The sequence below is a fragment of the Capricornis sumatraensis genome, chromosome 3 (assembly GCF_032405125.1).
Source record: "Capricornis sumatraensis isolate serow.1 chromosome 3, serow.2, whole genome shotgun sequence".
NCBI classification, from domain to species: domain Eukaryota; kingdom Metazoa; phylum Chordata; class Mammalia; order Artiodactyla; family Bovidae; genus Capricornis; species Capricornis sumatraensis.
The window spans coordinates 3,207,756-3,224,063 of NC_091071.1; the positions used below are offsets into that span (position 1 = coordinate 3,207,756).

General features: G+C 60.8%; 1 protein-coding gene across 2 annotated transcripts; it reads left to right on the forward strand.

The window, feature by feature from the left end:
• The first annotated feature begins 1,628 nt into the window (after positions 1-1,628).
• On the forward strand, positions 1,629-13,203 carry SLC29A4 (solute carrier family 29 member 4). 2 transcript variants are annotated; one of them, XM_068968886.1, is made up of 11 exons: positions 1,629-1,800; positions 2,280-2,285; positions 4,616-4,741; positions 5,024-5,137; positions 5,594-5,722; positions 8,183-8,257; positions 9,478-9,725; positions 10,403-10,538; positions 10,644-10,831; positions 11,458-11,698; positions 12,685-13,203. In XM_068968886.1, exons 1-11 carry the CDS (start codon positions 1,629-1,631, stop codon positions 12,825-12,827), a joined length of 1,578 nt encoding a protein of 525 aa, XP_068824987.1. In that variant the 3' UTR covers positions 12,828-13,203. The 2 variants fall into 2 exon arrangements, with proteins under 2 accessions (XP_068824987.1, XP_068824988.1); XM_068968887.1 differs by having other exon boundaries at positions 5,631-5,722; positions 8,188-8,257.
• Positions 13,204-16,308: the final 3,105 nt, after the last annotated feature.

A 16,308-nucleotide genomic window follows, 5' to 3' on the forward strand; every position in this document is an offset into this window, starting at 1 on the left:
GCTCCGGATGTGGCAGGAGGTCCAGGGCTGAGCCTGGAGGGGGGTCACGCCTGGCTTCCCGGGTCCCCCAACACACATTGCTCCTGGGTGCCCATCTGCCGGTCAGCCTCCAGCCGGCAGGGACAGAATTTCCCCAAGACCCACCTGGAAGCAAAGAAGGCTCCAGACTCTGAGACCCCAACTAAAACTCTCTATGGGGAGCAAAGAAGCGGGGGGAGCCCGCCGGAGGCTGGGGAGCAGGTAGGCAGGCGGGGCTGCTGGAGGAAAGGAGATGAACCAGGCAGAGGCGGGGATGGGCGTGGCTATGGGCCGAGCTCAGGGAGAGTCAGAGCAGCTGTGGGCGCATGGGGTCCCTCGGGGAGCGGTCCCTCTCCCCGCTGCTTCTGTGGGTGCCCTGACCCATGCTCCAGGGGGAGGGAATCAGGAAGTAGGGGCGCCACACTCAGTGCCCGATGCTGCCACGTCCCATCTCGGTCTCCGGTTCCCTACAATGAGTGTGTATCCTCTTCACAATCAGATAAATGATTAAAGGTTGTTACAAAAACAAACTGGTCAGTATTTTAGGGAAAAAAGCTAGACACCGAACTTCTCCAATGGTGCTGGAGAAGACTCTTGAGAGTCCCTTGGACAGCAAGGAGTTCAAACCAGTCCATCCTAAAGGAAAGCAGTCTTGAATATTCTTTGGAAGGACTGATGCTGAAGCTGAAACTCCAATCCTTTGGCCACCTGATGGGAAGAACCGACTGACTGGAAAAGACCCTGATGCTGGGAAAGATTGAAGGCGGGAGGAAAAGGGGGCGACAGAGGATGAGATGGTTGGCTGGCATCACTGATGCGATGGACATGAGTTTGAACAAACTCTGGGAGATGGTGAAGGACAGGGGAGCCTGGCATGCTGCAGTCCATGGGGTCACAAAGAGTCGGACTCGACTGAGCGGCTGAACAACAACGTCCATTGAGGATCAGTTAGCTCCTTTCCTCCAAAGATACAGATTTGAACTGAGGCAAGAGCCAGAGAGGAAGGGCTTCCCGCCACCCCACGGTGCTGGCCCCACAGCTGCCTGTGAGACTGGGGTGGCAGGACAGAGGAACTGTTCACCCAGGAACGTTCATTTTCATCAGCTATCAAATGAGTGGATGTTGGAACCTCCTCCCAGAAGGCAGTGGTTCATGGGACACTCGAGCGCCGCACTGGCACACAGAGTGCTCAAACCACCCCTCCCCCCCACCGCATCTGTTTCCCTCTCAACCGTACCCGCCGCCGCCGCCCTCATGCAGTCCTCCAGTCTTGTTCCCTGCTGCAGCCTGGGAGCATCTTAAGACACAAGTTACGTGACATCACGTGTCCGCTTAGGTTTGCATCCAGCGCACTGTTTCAAGATGGGCGGGATAAGGACTCTGCAGTTTCAGTGCTGAGGGCCCAGGTTCAGTCCCTGGGTGGGGAGCTAAGATCACATAAGCCATGTGGCATGGCAAAAAAAGGAAAGAGAGAGAGAAAAAAAAAGAGAGATGAATAGAGAGGACAGATGGCCCTGGGGGGCGCGGGCCTGGCAGCAGGGCAGTGGGGCAGTGGTCCTCTCCTGGGCTCCCCATCCGGCCTCCTTTGCTTTCTCTGCAGAGCGGCCACCATGGGCTCGGTGGGTAGCCAGCGCCCCCGGGAGGCCAGCATGGCGAGCACGCCGCACGGGAGCGTGGTGATGAGCTTCAGCTTCGACAGCGGCCACCTGGAGGAGGCGGCGGCCGAGGCCACCCAGGCCCAGGGCAGTAGGACCAGGAGCATCCCGATTTTCACGGACTCTGGTGAGTGAGGGGCAGCGGAGGGTCGGCCTTGGGAGTCCTCCCGAGCCTTCCTGGGATGGGGAGCCTCGGTGGGGGGGATCACTGAGCCCGGGGGGCGCACTGGTCAGGATGGATTAGACCTGCTGCAGTGACAAGGGAGCCCACGGTCCCGGTGCCTTCACCAGCGCCGTGTGTCCAGGCGTTTCAGGGAAGCCTCCGTCTTAATGTGGGCTTCCACGGGGGCAGGTGCACTGACCCGTGTGCAGACTTCTGTCTGCAGGCGACGTATGTTGTGTTGGCCACGTTCATTAGCCAGAGCCAGCCTTGCTTCACTTCAGCGAAGTACCCAAAAAGACTGATGTGAGATGCCAGGAGCCTGTTTACTCCCTGAATGTGTGTCCTAGGGCAAAGACCTCAACCTCTCTGAGCCTCGGGTTCCCTCGGTGGAGGAAATAGGCAGACTTGCAGAGTGGGCAGCATGCGGGTCTGGAGGCAAGCAGATTTGGGTTCCAAAGAGCTCCCGTCTCTTTGTCTGCTCAGGGACCTTAGGCAAGTCATGGAAACACACTAACCCTTTCCCCAGAGGCTGCAAAGTCCTGGTGCGTTGATGTTCACACCTCTTCTTTGCTCCCCGAAACTTAAATACTGAGATGCAGAGTTAACTGTTACGAGCACACCTTATGTTGGATGATTCAGGGGTGAGAAAGTGAATAAAATAAGAGCATTTGACTACTGTAGCCCGCCAGGCTCCTGTGTCCATGGAATTCTCCAGGCACGAACACTGGAGTGGGCAGCCATTCTCTTCTCCAGGGGATCTTCCCGACCCAGGAATCGAACCCAGGTCTCCCACGTTGCAGGCGGGTGCTTTACCGTCTGCGCCACCAGGGAAGCCCTAACACGCATACACACACGTGCTCAGATCAGAATGAGGAAGAAATGCCTGAGCAGCCAGTCCTGTCTGCCTAGTCACACACCTGTAGCCGGTGTTTATAACCCCTTTCTCCCACCCCCCACCCCATATTCCCTGTGCCCTCCAGCAGCACCTTAGCCGGTCAGGGCTCTTTCCTGAAGGCTCTGGAGCGCTAGCAGTCCCGCTAGACTTGGGTTGGTGTCGTTTTCCATGGACTGTATCATGTAGAGCGGACATCCTGAGAGAGGCCGTAAGGAATCTCCCGTCTTCCAGACCCACACATCTGGGAGCACCCGGATGTCCCGGACGGTCAGGATCAGCCCCCCTGCCCCCAGTGGGCACAGCAGTTCTGTCCTCTGCAGGATCACTGTGTCTTGGGGTGGAGCCATCCCGCCCTTTAGAAGGAAGCCCCCTGCACCAGTGGAGCCTGGAGACATGGGGTGGGGAGCGAGCGTTCTGCTGTTGTTCAGTCCCTCAGTCGTGTCCGGCTCTTTGCGACCCCATGGACTGCAGCACACCAGGTTTCCCTGTCTTTCACCATCTCTCAGAGTCTGCTCAAACTCATGTCCATCGAGTCAGTGATACCATCCAACCATCTCATCCTCTGTCGCCGCCTTCTCTTCCTTCCCTCAATCTTTCCCAACATCAGGGTCTTTTCCAGTGAGTCAGCTCTTTGCATCAGATGGTCAAAGGATTGGAGCTTCAGCTTCCGCATCAGTCCTTCCAATGAATATTCAGGACTGATTTCCTTTAGGATTGGCTGGTTTGATCTCCTTGCAGTCCAAGGGGCTCTCAAAACTCTTTCCAGCACTGCAGTTTGACAGCATCAATATCACTAGTTAGGGGACCTCTGCAGGTTGTAGTGATTCCGCCTGCTCTAACTTCCACCGTGGTTCGTGGGTATGAGAACACTAACTCTAGGAGAACCAGCCCCATATATTGGACACGGACTTAGAGTGTAGACAGCCTCCCAGAGAACACTGTCTCAGCCCCACTAGTTCTTGACACCCAGCTGGCCCTGTACTGAGTCCGCAAAAAGCCATTTCAGCGTTCTGTCCAGCTAGGCGCTTCGGCGGCCATGATGATGAGGGTTACGGAGGCCGAGAGGGTCGCGGAGGCGGTGGTGAGGGTCAGGGAGGTCGGGAGGGTCACGGAGGCGGAGAGGGTCGTGGAGGCGGTGGGGGTCGTGGCAGCGGTCAGAGTCGCGGAGGCGGTAGCCTCTTGGTGCCGGCGGCGGTGGGGGTCGTGGAGGCAGCGGGGTCACGGAGGCGGAGAGGGTCACGGTGGCGGCGGGGGTCGGGAGGCGGTGGCCTCTTGGTGCTGGGCAGCGGCGTGGTGAGGGCTGCTCTGGCCTGGCGTGGGTGGTTGTGGATCTGGTGGCTGCAATGGTGATGACTCCGGCGGCAGCGGCCGTGAGGGTGGACAGTGGCCCGGTGACCATGGCCCTGGCTCTAGTGGCTGCCGTGGTAATGCTCTGCCAGCCTCGGCCCTGGGATGGACGGCAGCCATGGCGACTGCCGCCCGGGTGAGGAGGGACCACGGTACGGTGATGGTGGTGGTGGTGGTCCGATGGTGGCAGCAGCCACAGTGTTTTGTGACTTTCGATACTGGCCGTGCTGGCAGGGGTGTGGGCAGCCGCGGCCACAGGGATGGAGAGTGCCCACCGTTGGCGTGGCTTCAGGGGCTGAATGTGGCAGGCGTGGCCATGCTGATGGCGGTCACGGTGGCGGCTTCGGTGGCAGGGACACCAGATGGTGGGATGCCGCGTCTGCGGTTCGGTGACACTGAGTGGCTATGGCTGTGCTGGTCACGGAGGGGGGTGGCGTGGTTCACCGTGCCCGTGGCGGCGGCCTGCAGCCCAGCCTGGTGGCCACTGCCACACACGGGCCTGTCCACCTCTCGCCCAAAGTCTGGGTTTGTCGGCAGAGGAGCCGGTGCCTGACGACCGCTACCACGCCATCTACTTCGCGATGCTGCTGGCTGGCGTGGGCTTCCTGCTGCCCTACAACAGCTTCATCACCGACGTGGACTACCTGCATCACAAGTACCCAGGTGGGCCCCAGCTGCGCCCTGCCGTCCCCGCTGCCCTGCTCGCTCGGCTCGGGCCTGCTGCCTCCAGAAACCCTCGGGCAGCACCCTGCTCTGGGGGCCCATTGTCTTCAAACTCTAGCTCGGCTGTGAATTGCTGTGTGACCCCAGGGCAGCCCCTCGCCCTCTCTGGGCCGTTAGCCCCTTTGGGGCAGAGGGAGGAAGCAGTGCTCTGTGGGGGCAGGGGCAGTGGGCGGGGCTCCTTTGAGCCCCGGCTGCCCCCTCAGCGCCCCCCACCGCCCGCAGGAACCTCGATTGTGTTTGACATGAGCCTCACCTACATCCTGGTGGCGCTGGTGGCTGTGCTCCTGAACAACGCGCTGGTGGAGAGACTGAGCTTGCACACGAGGATCACCGCGGGTACGCTGCCCGCTGCCCACCGGCTCCCAGCCTCCCCTCTGGCCACCACGCACCCCTCCATTCCCTGCGCCTCGCTCTCCTTGTCAGTCAGATGGGTGCGCCTCCTCCTAGGAAAGGAAAACCAGGTTGGGCTCGTGGGGTGCAGCGCATGCCGGCATGATGCCCGTACCTGGGGAGGCTGCTGTGTGCCCCACATGTGTCCCGGGGCCCTTGCTCTCCTTTGCTTTTTCTCTACCATTTGTCTCCATGGTAACATTCAGCTTCAAAGTCCAGCTCAAAAGGCGCCTCCTCCAGGAAGTCTTCCAGGTGCCCCTCTGAGACCTCTAAGATGTCCTGCCCTCGCAGTCCTAAGGGGAACAGCAGAGAGAGAGCACTCAGACCTGGCCCTGTGTGGGGGTGAGGGGGCTCCCCCAGCCCACTGCTCACTGCTCTCCGCTCTGGCCCCTCCCCACCCAGGTTACCTCTTAGCCCTGGGCCCCCTCCTCTTTATCAGCATCTGTGACGTTTGGCTGCAGCTCTTCTCTAGGGACCAGGCTTACGCCATCAACTTGGCCGCTGTGGGCACCGTGGCCTTCGGCTGCACAGGTAGGGCCAGGGGGCTGAGGTGGGTTGAGTTGTGTGCTGGGGGAGTGTTATACAGGGTGAGCCAGGCTCAGGGCTGGTGTGTGTTCACATGCACACGGGTGTGTCCACTTTCACACATCACACACTGCACACTCACAGGGCTGTGTGCGCTGGGCACGCAGTGTCGGAGCACCCGTGCCGCGCACATGTCCACATGCCCAAGTCTTATGCGGGCATTAAGGCAACTCCCTGGTTTTCTCAGGCATCAGCTGTGCTTCACAAACTCTCAGGCATATATTTCCGTGTCAGTGTTTCTCTTGGGCAGTAGCTTTCCAATTTTTTTTAAAAAAAAGCTTTTTATTTTGAAACTATTTCACACTTGTGAAGTTGCAAGAATAATATAATGAGTTCGCATATACTTTTCACCTTATTGTTGTTCAGTTGCTAAGTCACGTCCAACTCTTTGCGATCCCGTTGAGGGCAGCAGGCCAGGCTTCCCTGCCCTTCACTATCGCCTCGATTCACCAGTCGTTAATATTTTGCCACAAATGCTTTCTTTCCTTCTCTGGCTTTCTCTGTCTCTCCCCACTTCTAAAGTAAGCTGTATGTATAAATTTCCCCGTTCAGTTCAGTTCAGTCGCTGAGTCGTGTCCAACTCTTTGCAACCCCATGAATTGCAGCACGCCACGCCTCCCTGTCCATCACCAACTCCCAGAGTTTACCCAAACTCACATCCATGGAGTCGGTGATGCCATCCAGCCATCTCATCCTCTGTCGTCCCCTTCTCCTCCTGCCCCCAGTCCCTCCCAGCATCAGGGTCTTTTCCAATGAGTCAACTCTTCGTGTGAGGTGGCCAGAGTATTGGAGTTTCAGCTTTAGCATCAGTCCTTCCAAAGAACACCCAGGAGTGATCTTTAGAATGGACTGGTTGGATCTCCTTGCAGTCCAAGGGACTCTTAAGAGTCTTCTCCAACACCACAGTTCCAAAGCATCAATTCTTCAGCGCTCAGCTTTCTTCACAGTCCAACTCTCACATCCATACATGACCACTGGAAAAACCATAGCCTTGACTAGACAGACCTTTGTTGGCAAAGTAGTGTCTCTGCTTTTGAATATGCTATCTAGGTTGGTCATAACTTTCCTTCCAAGGAGTAAGCGTCTTTTAATTTCATGGCTGCAATCACCGTACATATATATAAATGTAAAATAATGAACGTTTTCTCTTTAAACCATTCAGGAGTTACTCCAGACATCATCACACTTTTTGCCATAATACTAACAGTTCAGGGTGTTTCACTATAGTAACAGTAAACCTAAGACCTTTCCCCATGAACCGTGTCTACAATTGCCCAAATCAGGACACTGCACACTGACACCACACTGTCATCGAATCTATAACCCATGTTCAGATTTCACAGGCCGTCCCTATAATGTCCTCTATAAGTTTTGTCTTTCTGGCCCAGGACCACGTGCTGCATTACTGGTCTTTAATCCAAGTGGCCTTCAGTCTTCCTCTTTTACGGCAGCAGCGTTTGCAAAGGTCCAGGCCAGTAGTTTTGTTGATCACGACTTCCATGAAGAAATGCATTTCACATTATGACTCAGCAAACGTGTGTGTGTGTGTGTTTATAAATGGAATCAAGGCTTTGTGAAATCATATTCTCAATCCAGGCTTTGTACACAGGTCTGCTCTATTTTTTAAAAAATCCTGGTGACAACCACGAGAGCCTAGGTTGCCAGTCCTGCTCCGGGGCTTCCTTCTAGACGTGGAGTCATTAGACTGTAGGGTGTGAGCCAGGGTGGCTTTATCATCCCCAGAGGCTGCTGCAGTTCTGTCTTCAAATATATATATACTTGCTTGCACCGGGTCTTAGTTGTGGTGGGTGGGTTCTCTTAATAGTTCCCTGACCAGGAATTGATCCCAGGCCCCCTGGATTGGGAGCGTGGAGTCTTAGCCACTGGACCACCAGGGAAGTCCCTGCACTCGTGTCTTATTGGTCAGGATGAGAGAGGTTATGCTTGGTAACAAATGAGCCCAGAAATCTCAGTGGCTTCGCAGAGCCAGTCTTACTCCTGACTCTTGCTACACATCCAGCCTGTCCCTGGGGGACCTTCCACACTCGCTGGTACTGACGGTGGCGCTCCATTTGTAACACGTGGCCTTGTCTGTAGCTGCCCCTGAGGGGAAAAAAAAAGACTGGAAGGCCAGGTGGGCTTTTCCTGCCTGGTCCCGGAGTGATGTGTGTCATTTCTGCTGGGCTTTCAGTGATCAGAAGAGGTGGGGGAGCCTGGCTCGCCCAGGGTGGGGACACGGAAGGCAGGCCGTGCTGTTCCCGCCACCCTGCACAGTGGCTGGGCCACATCCCTCTGCCCCCAGCGGTGTTCATGTCCTTTCCCCACCCCTGCCAATACAAGTGTTCTTGAACTTCTGAACAGGGGATAAGTGGTGTCTCACGGTTACCGCTTTCTCTCTCTCTCAAGTGCAGCAATCCAGCTTCTACGGGTACACAGGGATGCTGCCCAAGAGGTACACACAGGGGGTGATGACAGGGGAGAGTGAGTATCTGCAGACCCCAGGAGTGGGCGCTGGGCTTTCTGGGCTCTGAGACCCTCTCCCTGGGACTGAGGTGGGGCTCAGGAGCCCTGGGCACATGGGGCAGGGACGCCTGGCTGGAAGCAGGGGCGGGGCTCCCAGACGAGGAATGTGGCTGTGACAGGCATGGCCTCCTTGGTGTGCGGTCCTCCGGGATGTGAGGCAGAGGTGGGTCTAGAGTGTCTCGGAGCGCCTGTGTGAGGCATGCGCTTTGTGTCTGTGTGTGCATGTGTGTGCGCGTGTGTGGGGTCAGCCCATCCACACACGTGATGTCAAGTGCCATCCCTCAGCACCAGGCTCTCCTCGCAGCCCCAGACCCATGAGCCACCGCCGCTTGGCATCTCAGACTCACTACCCCAAGCCCACCGTGTCATTTCCCAGGGCCTCAGTGAACTGCACCCCCACACTCAAACCTGAAAGTTACTCAGCACCCCATCCTTCTGCAAGTTGTGTGGGCCTGCCTGCCTGCCCTCCGGCTGAGCCCTTCTCTCCAGCCCCCAGTCCAGGCAGCTGACCCCCTCATGCGGTGCCCCTCTTCTGCACAGCTGCAGCTCCACCCTCCACCCAGCCCCAAGCAGCAGGGGCCCCCAGGAAGGTACCTGGCCTGCTGTGACTCCCCACCCACCTGGTTCCAAGCGCACAACTTCCTTTCAGCTCCTCAAATAGAAACACGCAGAGCTCATGCCAGCCCCCTGCCAGGGATGCTCGCCCTGCCCTCCTCCCCCGTCTGTACCCCCAAATCCTGGTGTTCTTCTATGCGACCTTGGGGCCTCTCCCCTCCAGCCTCATAAGGAAAGGGCCTGTGTGCACCGTCCGCACTGTGTCCTCAGGGCGGGGCGGTACTAGGCACACAGCAGGCACTCCATCTATGCTTCCAGTCGGGCGGGAGGGGGTGTGAGCAGGTGGCGGGCTGGGGAGGCGCGGTCTGCGTGGATGCATCCTGTGGGCAAGTCTTAGGGCTGCGGTTTAGCTTGTGGGGCGGGGCCGAGCGGGAGGGCGGGGCCGAGCGGGAGGGCGGGGCCGAGCGGGAGGGCGGGGCCGAGCGGGAGGGCGGGGCCGAGCGGGAGGGCGGGGCCGAGCGGGAGGGCGGGGCCGAGCGGGAGGGCGGGGCCGAGCGGGAGGGCGGGGCCGAGCGGGAGGGCGGGGCCGGGGCGGGGCGGGTGTCACGGCCCCTCCTCCGCAGGCACGGCGGGAGTGATGGTCTCGCTGAGCCGCATCCTCACCAAGCTGCTGCTGCCGGACGAGCGGGCCGGCACGCTCATCTTCTTCCTGGTCTCCGCGGGCCTGGAGCTGCTCTGCTTCCTGCTGCACCTGCTGGTGCGGGGCAGCCGCTTCGTGCTCTACCACACGGCGCGGCCCCGCCACTGCCGCCCGAGCCGCAGGGCCGGCTACCGCGTGCACCACGACGTGGCCGCCGAGGACGTGCACTTTGTAAGTCGCGAGGTCGGGGTCTGGGGGCTCCGGGCACGGCCGCCACCCTGTCCCAGCCGCGGCTCCCCTCCCGCTGCCGTCTCAAGCTCCAACTCCTGTGGCCTGAGGCCCTTTCTCACGGGCCCTCCTTCCTCACGTGGACCACGGTTCCAGTCCCCGGCGGCACACATGTCTGGGTCCTGAGCCCCCTCTGGCTATGACAGCCCACCCCTGAGGCCCTAACATTCCCCCCCACCCCCGCCCACGCCGGCTGTGATGTGGACCACACCTGCGGCCTGAGGTCCGGGCAGAGCTGTCCTGGGGGCTGGGGCGCGCTCTGGTGGTGGCAGGGCCGCCTAGCCCGTAGAGGGCCCAGGGATGGCAGGTGTGGGGGCTAGGCACAGGGGAGCCGGGGAGCCGCCCAGGAGGAGCGCAGGGCAAGGGGAGCCAGAATGTTCTCAAAGGAGTTGTTCCCGCGAGTCGCCCTCACTGGGCCCTGGGCTGGGGACACAACAGTGAGCCAGAGACCGGCCCACTGGAGGCCCCCCTGATGGTCAGGGAGGTTCCCCAGATGGCTCTGGGCTGAGACCTGACCCGTGCGGCCGGAAGGGCGTGGGGGGTGGAGGGGAGCACAGACCCAGAGGCTCGGAGGCGGGGACCCGCACGCAAATCCCGTCCCCCTTCCGTCCTCCCTCCAGGAGCACCAGGGCCCAGCGCTGGCCAACGGCGGGTCCCCGAAGGACAGCCCGGCCCACGAGGTGACGGGCGGGTGCGCCTACACGCGCTTCGACGTGCCTCGGCCAAGGATCAGGCGCAGCTGGCCCTCCTTCCGAGGTGGGCGGGCCGGGCCCCGTGTCGGGTCTGCGCGCGGGGCGGGGCGGCTGCTCCGGCGGGTGCCCCCTGGACTCGCCGCCCTCTGACCCCGCCGGCCGCCCACAGCCCTGCTCCTGCATCGCTACGTGGTGGCCCGCATCATCTGGGCGGACATGCTCTCCATCGCCGTGACCTACTTCATCACGCTGTGCCTGTTCCCGGGTCTCGAGTCCGAGATCCGCCACTGCGTCCTGGGCGAGTGGCTGCCCATCCTCCTGATGGCAGTGTTCAACCTCTCTGACTTCGTGGGCAAGGTGGGCGCCGCCCCGGGGGAGGGGAGGGCGCCCCCAGTTGAAGATGCACGTGGCTCCGGGTGGGGAGGGTGGACCAGACCAGGGCAAGAGGAGGGGCAGATGGGGCCCCGGGCTCACTGGTGAGGGGTCTCTGGTAGCACAGGTGTGGACACACGCAAGGGGGCAGGAGCACCCAGAACTGGCTAGCCTGTCATTGGGCTTTTCTAGAGGAACGCAAGGTTCAGAGAGGGAGAGCCATCTGCCCGCGGTCACACAGTGGGGAGGTCTGAGAAACTCCGAGCCAAGCTTAGGTAGCGGGTGCAGCTGCCGCTGCTTCCTGCAAAGTGATACAGGTGGGCCTGACTCCTTGGGCTGCTGTGTCCTTGTTTCTCAAATGGGGTCACGAGCTCACCTGGTGAGGGCGCTGTGAGAACTGACGCAGGACACGACTCGTGTTTAGCTGGGTGCCGAGCACACCGAGCACACCGCAAGGCCTGTGTGTCGCCATAGTGAGGGGTTTGGTTGGTTTCTGGAGGCAAAAATGGGAAAGGACAGGGACACGGCCTGAGCCGGGAGCGTCCAGGGACAGGAGTGGGTCTGGAGAGGCGAGGGCAGAGACTGGGGCCCACAGGTCCGTCTCCCTGCAGATCCTGGCAGCGCTGCCCGTGGACTGGCGGGGCACCCACCTGCTGGCCTGCTCCTGCCTCCGCGTGGTCTTCATCCCCCTCTTCATCCTCTGCGTCTATCCCAGCGGCACACCCGCCCTCCGCCACCCGGCCTGGCCCTGCGTCCTCTCCCTCCTCATGGGCATCAGCAATGGCTACTTTGGCAGCGTGCCCATGATCCTGGCGGCAGGCAAAGTGGGCCCCAAGCAGCGGGAGCTGGCAGGTAAGGCGCCCCCCTCGGCCCACTTGCCTGTGAGACTGTCTGCCGCCAGACAGGGAAACCCAGGCCGGTAGAAGTCAAGGCCACACCGCAAGCAGTTGTGTTTGGGTCCCAGCGACGAGCCAGCTCACAGCGCGTAGGCTGGGACGTTCGTCAGCCCCCTTCCTCATCTGTCCCATGACGACTCCGTGAGCCCCTGCCTCGAGGCAGGCACTGTCCTAGGCTCCAGGGACACAGCGATGATAGACGCAGTCCCTGTGGTGATGGGGTTGACCGTGAGAGCCGACAGAGCACACAAAGACGTGCTGTGCTGGAGGAACGCAAAGCAGCGATGGGACGGAGGAGTCGGGGTCGGGCCTCACGGTGGAAGCAGGGCGGTCTGGCAAGGCATCACCGGGGAGGCGGCTTGAACAGAGCCCTGGAGGAAGGCGTGAGGGGCCAGCCACGTGATGGTGCAAAGGAAGTGGCGGGACTAGTATGTGCAAAGGCCCCCGGGGGCCAGGGACGTGGCGGGAAGAGGGGGGGAGCCTGGAAGGAAGCGCTGGTTCTGGGATCTGTTTTGACTGTAGGGCCTGCAGGGCCAGCTGACTGACTGGGAGATGGAGCATGAGAAGGGGGCGGGGGTGTGGTCAAGAAGGACTCCCAAGTTTGGGCCTGTTTCCAAGGGCAGGAAGGCTGGACGGTTGTCAAGTGAGACAGAGGGGGGGTGAGTAGGGAAGGGGCACTGGAGGTGGGTTCTGGTCAGGGTACCTGTGGGAAGCCCGGTGGACACTCCAGGTCATCCTTGACAAGGCAGGAGGCTGGAGAGGAGGTGCAGGCCAGGCTGGGCCGCCCAGCACATTCCGTCAAGGTGGGGCAGCCCTTGGGCGGCAGGAGCTGGCCGTGGTCACCAAATCACCCCCTGAGGAGCAGGGCTTCGGCTCCAGTGCGGGCTGTGGCCCGCCACCCGCCAGGACCCCCCACCCGCTGAGGCCCGGTCCTGCCCGCAGGGAACACCATGACCGTGTCCTACATGACGGGGCTGACGCTGGGCTCGGCCGTGGCCTACTGCACCTACAGCCTCACGAGGGACGCCCACCGGAGCTGCCTGCGCCCCTCCGCCGCCAACGCCTCCTTCCCGGCCGGCCTCTGAGCCCCACCCGGGGAGGGCCGCCGGGACTCCCCGCATCCCTGCCTGTAGTGCCTGGGGGCGCCCAGCCGCCTCCCTGTGCCGAAGCCACCACCTTCTCCGGGCGCTCCGGCCCCAGGGCTCCGCCCGGCTCTCGGACATGCTGCCCAGGGTGCGGCTGTGCTCCGCGCTCCGTCTCACGCCTGCCCCCGCCCCCCACCTCTGTCTGGCGGGCCCTGCTCTGTGGGGTTACTCACAGCCATCCCTGCCCGGGAGAGCAGACCGCCAGCCCGTGTCCCCTCCTGGGTCCGCTCTGAGGGCCCCACAGCCCTGAGCCCACTGTCCGCGGCACCTCCTCCTCCACTGGGGACCCCGCTCCCACAGGCTTCCCCCCACACCCTCGCTACAAGGGAGCTGCAGCCTGGGTGCGCCCACCCCGCGCCAGCACCACCCAGGCACCCTGGTACCCCCCTGACGCCACAGGCCTAGGGGTCTGTCTGCCCAGGGAGCCCGGTCGACCTCCCCGTTTCCTCCAGCCACCTATGGTACAGGAGGGGACAGTTTGAGAGCCACAAGCAGGGCCCACAGCCTGGCTGGAGTCACATCCCCTGACCTAGGCCTTGAGCCCTGTCCAGAGAGGGACAGATGTGCCCAGGGGTCCCTGGCAAATAGAAGGGGGGCTGTCCCTCCAGAGCTCCAGGCTGGCTCAGCGCCCCTAGCTGGGGGGATTCCCCGGGCATCCTGCCAGCAGCGGGCTTCTCCAGGGGCAGGACAGGCGCCCTCCCACCCCCTCCGGGTCCCGTCCACCTGTCAGTCCACTGACTGTACCGCACTGGCCATTAAAGATGAAGGCAGAGCCTCTGCCCCACCACCGCCTCCAAGTCACGTCTGTGCTGCTGCCGTCTCTGCCCGCCGGGGTGGGAGGAGGGATCCTGGTGGGGCAAGGCTGGCAGCGACTGGGACCAGTCTTCCCCGCACGCACGTGGCGGGCCCAGGGCGGATCTGTGAGGAGGGGCGCAGACAGGATGCACCCTGCGCTTTCAAGGGCGCTTGGTGCCCTTTAGCCCCAGGGCGGTCAGAGGGGGCGGCTGGCACCCACTGGAAACGGGGGCGGAGAAGGCCCGGCAGCTCGGCCGTCGTCTGGGGTCAGAGCGAGGAAGCGGGCGGGGGGCGTTCTGGGGTCAGGCCTCGGCTCTGTCGCTGACTGTGGCTGGAGCAGATTCCTCCACTGTTCTGTGTCTCAGTCTCCCCAGAGCCGGGTCGGTCTACTCTCTGACGTGGGCGCATGGGAGGAGGGTTGGGGAGGCGGGGACCCGGCCCAGCCCATGCGGGGCGATGCCACAGGGTCCGCTCCTCGGGGCTCCGGGGAGGGGAGGAGGAGGAGGGATGGGGGATGGGGGAGCGCGCACCAGCCCATGACTCAGTTTCTCTAAAGCGCGAGGACCATCCTGGATGGAGGAGCCCATCCCCGGCTCTGCAGACGCTGAGCTCGCCGCCTTCGCCATCGGCGCACCATACTCTCCACGCATCGCCCTCAAACAGCAAAGCCATCCGTGTCCCATGCACGCCCGGTGCGCTGAGGCGCTGGGCGGGGGCCCGTGGGGTCCAGCCTGAGCTGCCCAGGGCCGGGCGGGGGGGGGCGCCGGGGTCAGCGGCAAGACCCTGGCCCAGCCTCCCCTGAACCTGGCAAGAATGCGGGTTCTCCATCTCGCGCCGGCACAGGGCCCCGCAGAGCGTCAGCACCCTCGTTCTCTCTTCCAGAGTGGATGCAGCTGGGAGCACTCAGCTCCATAGGTTTTTGGTTTTTTTGGCTGCGCGGGCCGTCGTTGCAGTTCAGGGTCTCCGTTGCTGCGCGTGGACCTTCTACAGTTGCAGGGCCTATTCTCTAGGTGCAGTGAGCAGGTTGCTTGGTGCAGAGAACGGGCTCATTAGTTGCGGAGCGTGGGCTTAGTTGCCCCGAGGCATGTGGGATCTAGTTCCCTGGGCAGGGATCGAAACTGCGTCCCTTGAATTGCAAGGTGGATTTTTAACCACTGGGCCAACAGGGAAGTCCCTAAGGTAATTATCGATATTTTCTTATAGCCCTCTTGCTAATTGCCTGGGAGTTGCGTTTTATAGGTCTCTTTTTTAAACTTTCTTTTGTTGTGATTTGATGCTTGTTTTTAATGTTTGTATTCCTGTTTCTTTTTGTGTGTGTATTATAGATTTTGGGTGCTTTTTTTCAGCTTTAACATTTTTATTGAAGTATAGTTGACTTGCGATGTGTTAATTTCTGCTGTACAGCAAAGCAATTCAGTAAATATCTTTTAACATATTCTTCCCATTATAATCACAGAATACTGCGGTTACCTGTGCTGTCCAGTAGGACCTTGTCACTTATCCATTCTCTATGTAAAAGCTTACGTCTGCTAACCCTAACCTGCCACTCGGCAACCGTCAGTCTGCTCTCTATGTCTGTGACTGTTTCACAGTTTCATTTGTCATATTTCAGATTCCACGTGTGATATCATATGACATTTCTATTCCTGAGTTCACTTCGTATAATACTCTGGCTACAAATGGCGTTACTCCATTCTTTTCTACGCGTGAGCAGCATTCCATTGCATGTGTGGACCACATCGTTATTCATTCATCTGGCGATGGACATTTAGCCCATGTCCTGCCTGTTGTGAACAGTGCTATGAACATAGGCGTGCATGTGCCTTTGAGTTCTAGAGTTTTGTCTGAATCCACGCCCGGGAGTGGAATTGCTGCATGTGTGGCGTGTGCCCCCTGGTGGGTGAGGCTGGCCCGAGGCTGCAGCCGGCTTCCTGGAGGGCAGGGCCAGAGGCTGGCGCCCGGGAGCTGGGCTCTGCTGGCCTCGGGTCCGCAGGCCTCCTGTCCGCTGATGGGCCGGGCTGCGTCCCCCACCCAGTTAGTTGTTCAGGAGGCGGTGTCCTAGCACTGGGGCGTGCAGACTGTTGGGTAGGACCAGCTCTTGGAGAGGGTGCCCCACGGCTGTGCGCACCAGCATCCACGTGGTTGGAGTGCCCAAGAATGGCTGCTGCCCGCGTCTGTATCCCCAGGGTGAGCCATAGCTGCCCACCCCCTGCCTCCCCAGGAGACCTGCCCCCCGCCAAGATGTGGGAGACCTGGCCAATCTCCCGTCAAGGTACGGCTTTCGCCCCCGAGGCCTGGAGCACAACAGATTCCATGTGTGCCCTTTAAGGGTGAAGTTTCTCCCCCTAGCCTGTGGAACTCCCAAAATTAACCCTTGCTGGCCTTCAAAGCCAGATGCTGGGGGACGTGTCTGCCCGGTGTAGGACCCCGAGCAGGGGAGCCTGGTGAGCAGCTCAGAGGCTCACTCCTGCAGGGGTCTTTCTTCTCCAGTGCATGGCTCAGTCCCTGGCGGTGTGGAGTGGGCTGTATCGCACATCCACCCCTCCTGCCTGTCTCATTGGGGTTCCTTCTTTGCATCTTCAGTTGCAGATCTTTCTGGCAGGTCCTGGTCCTTTTCACTGGTGAC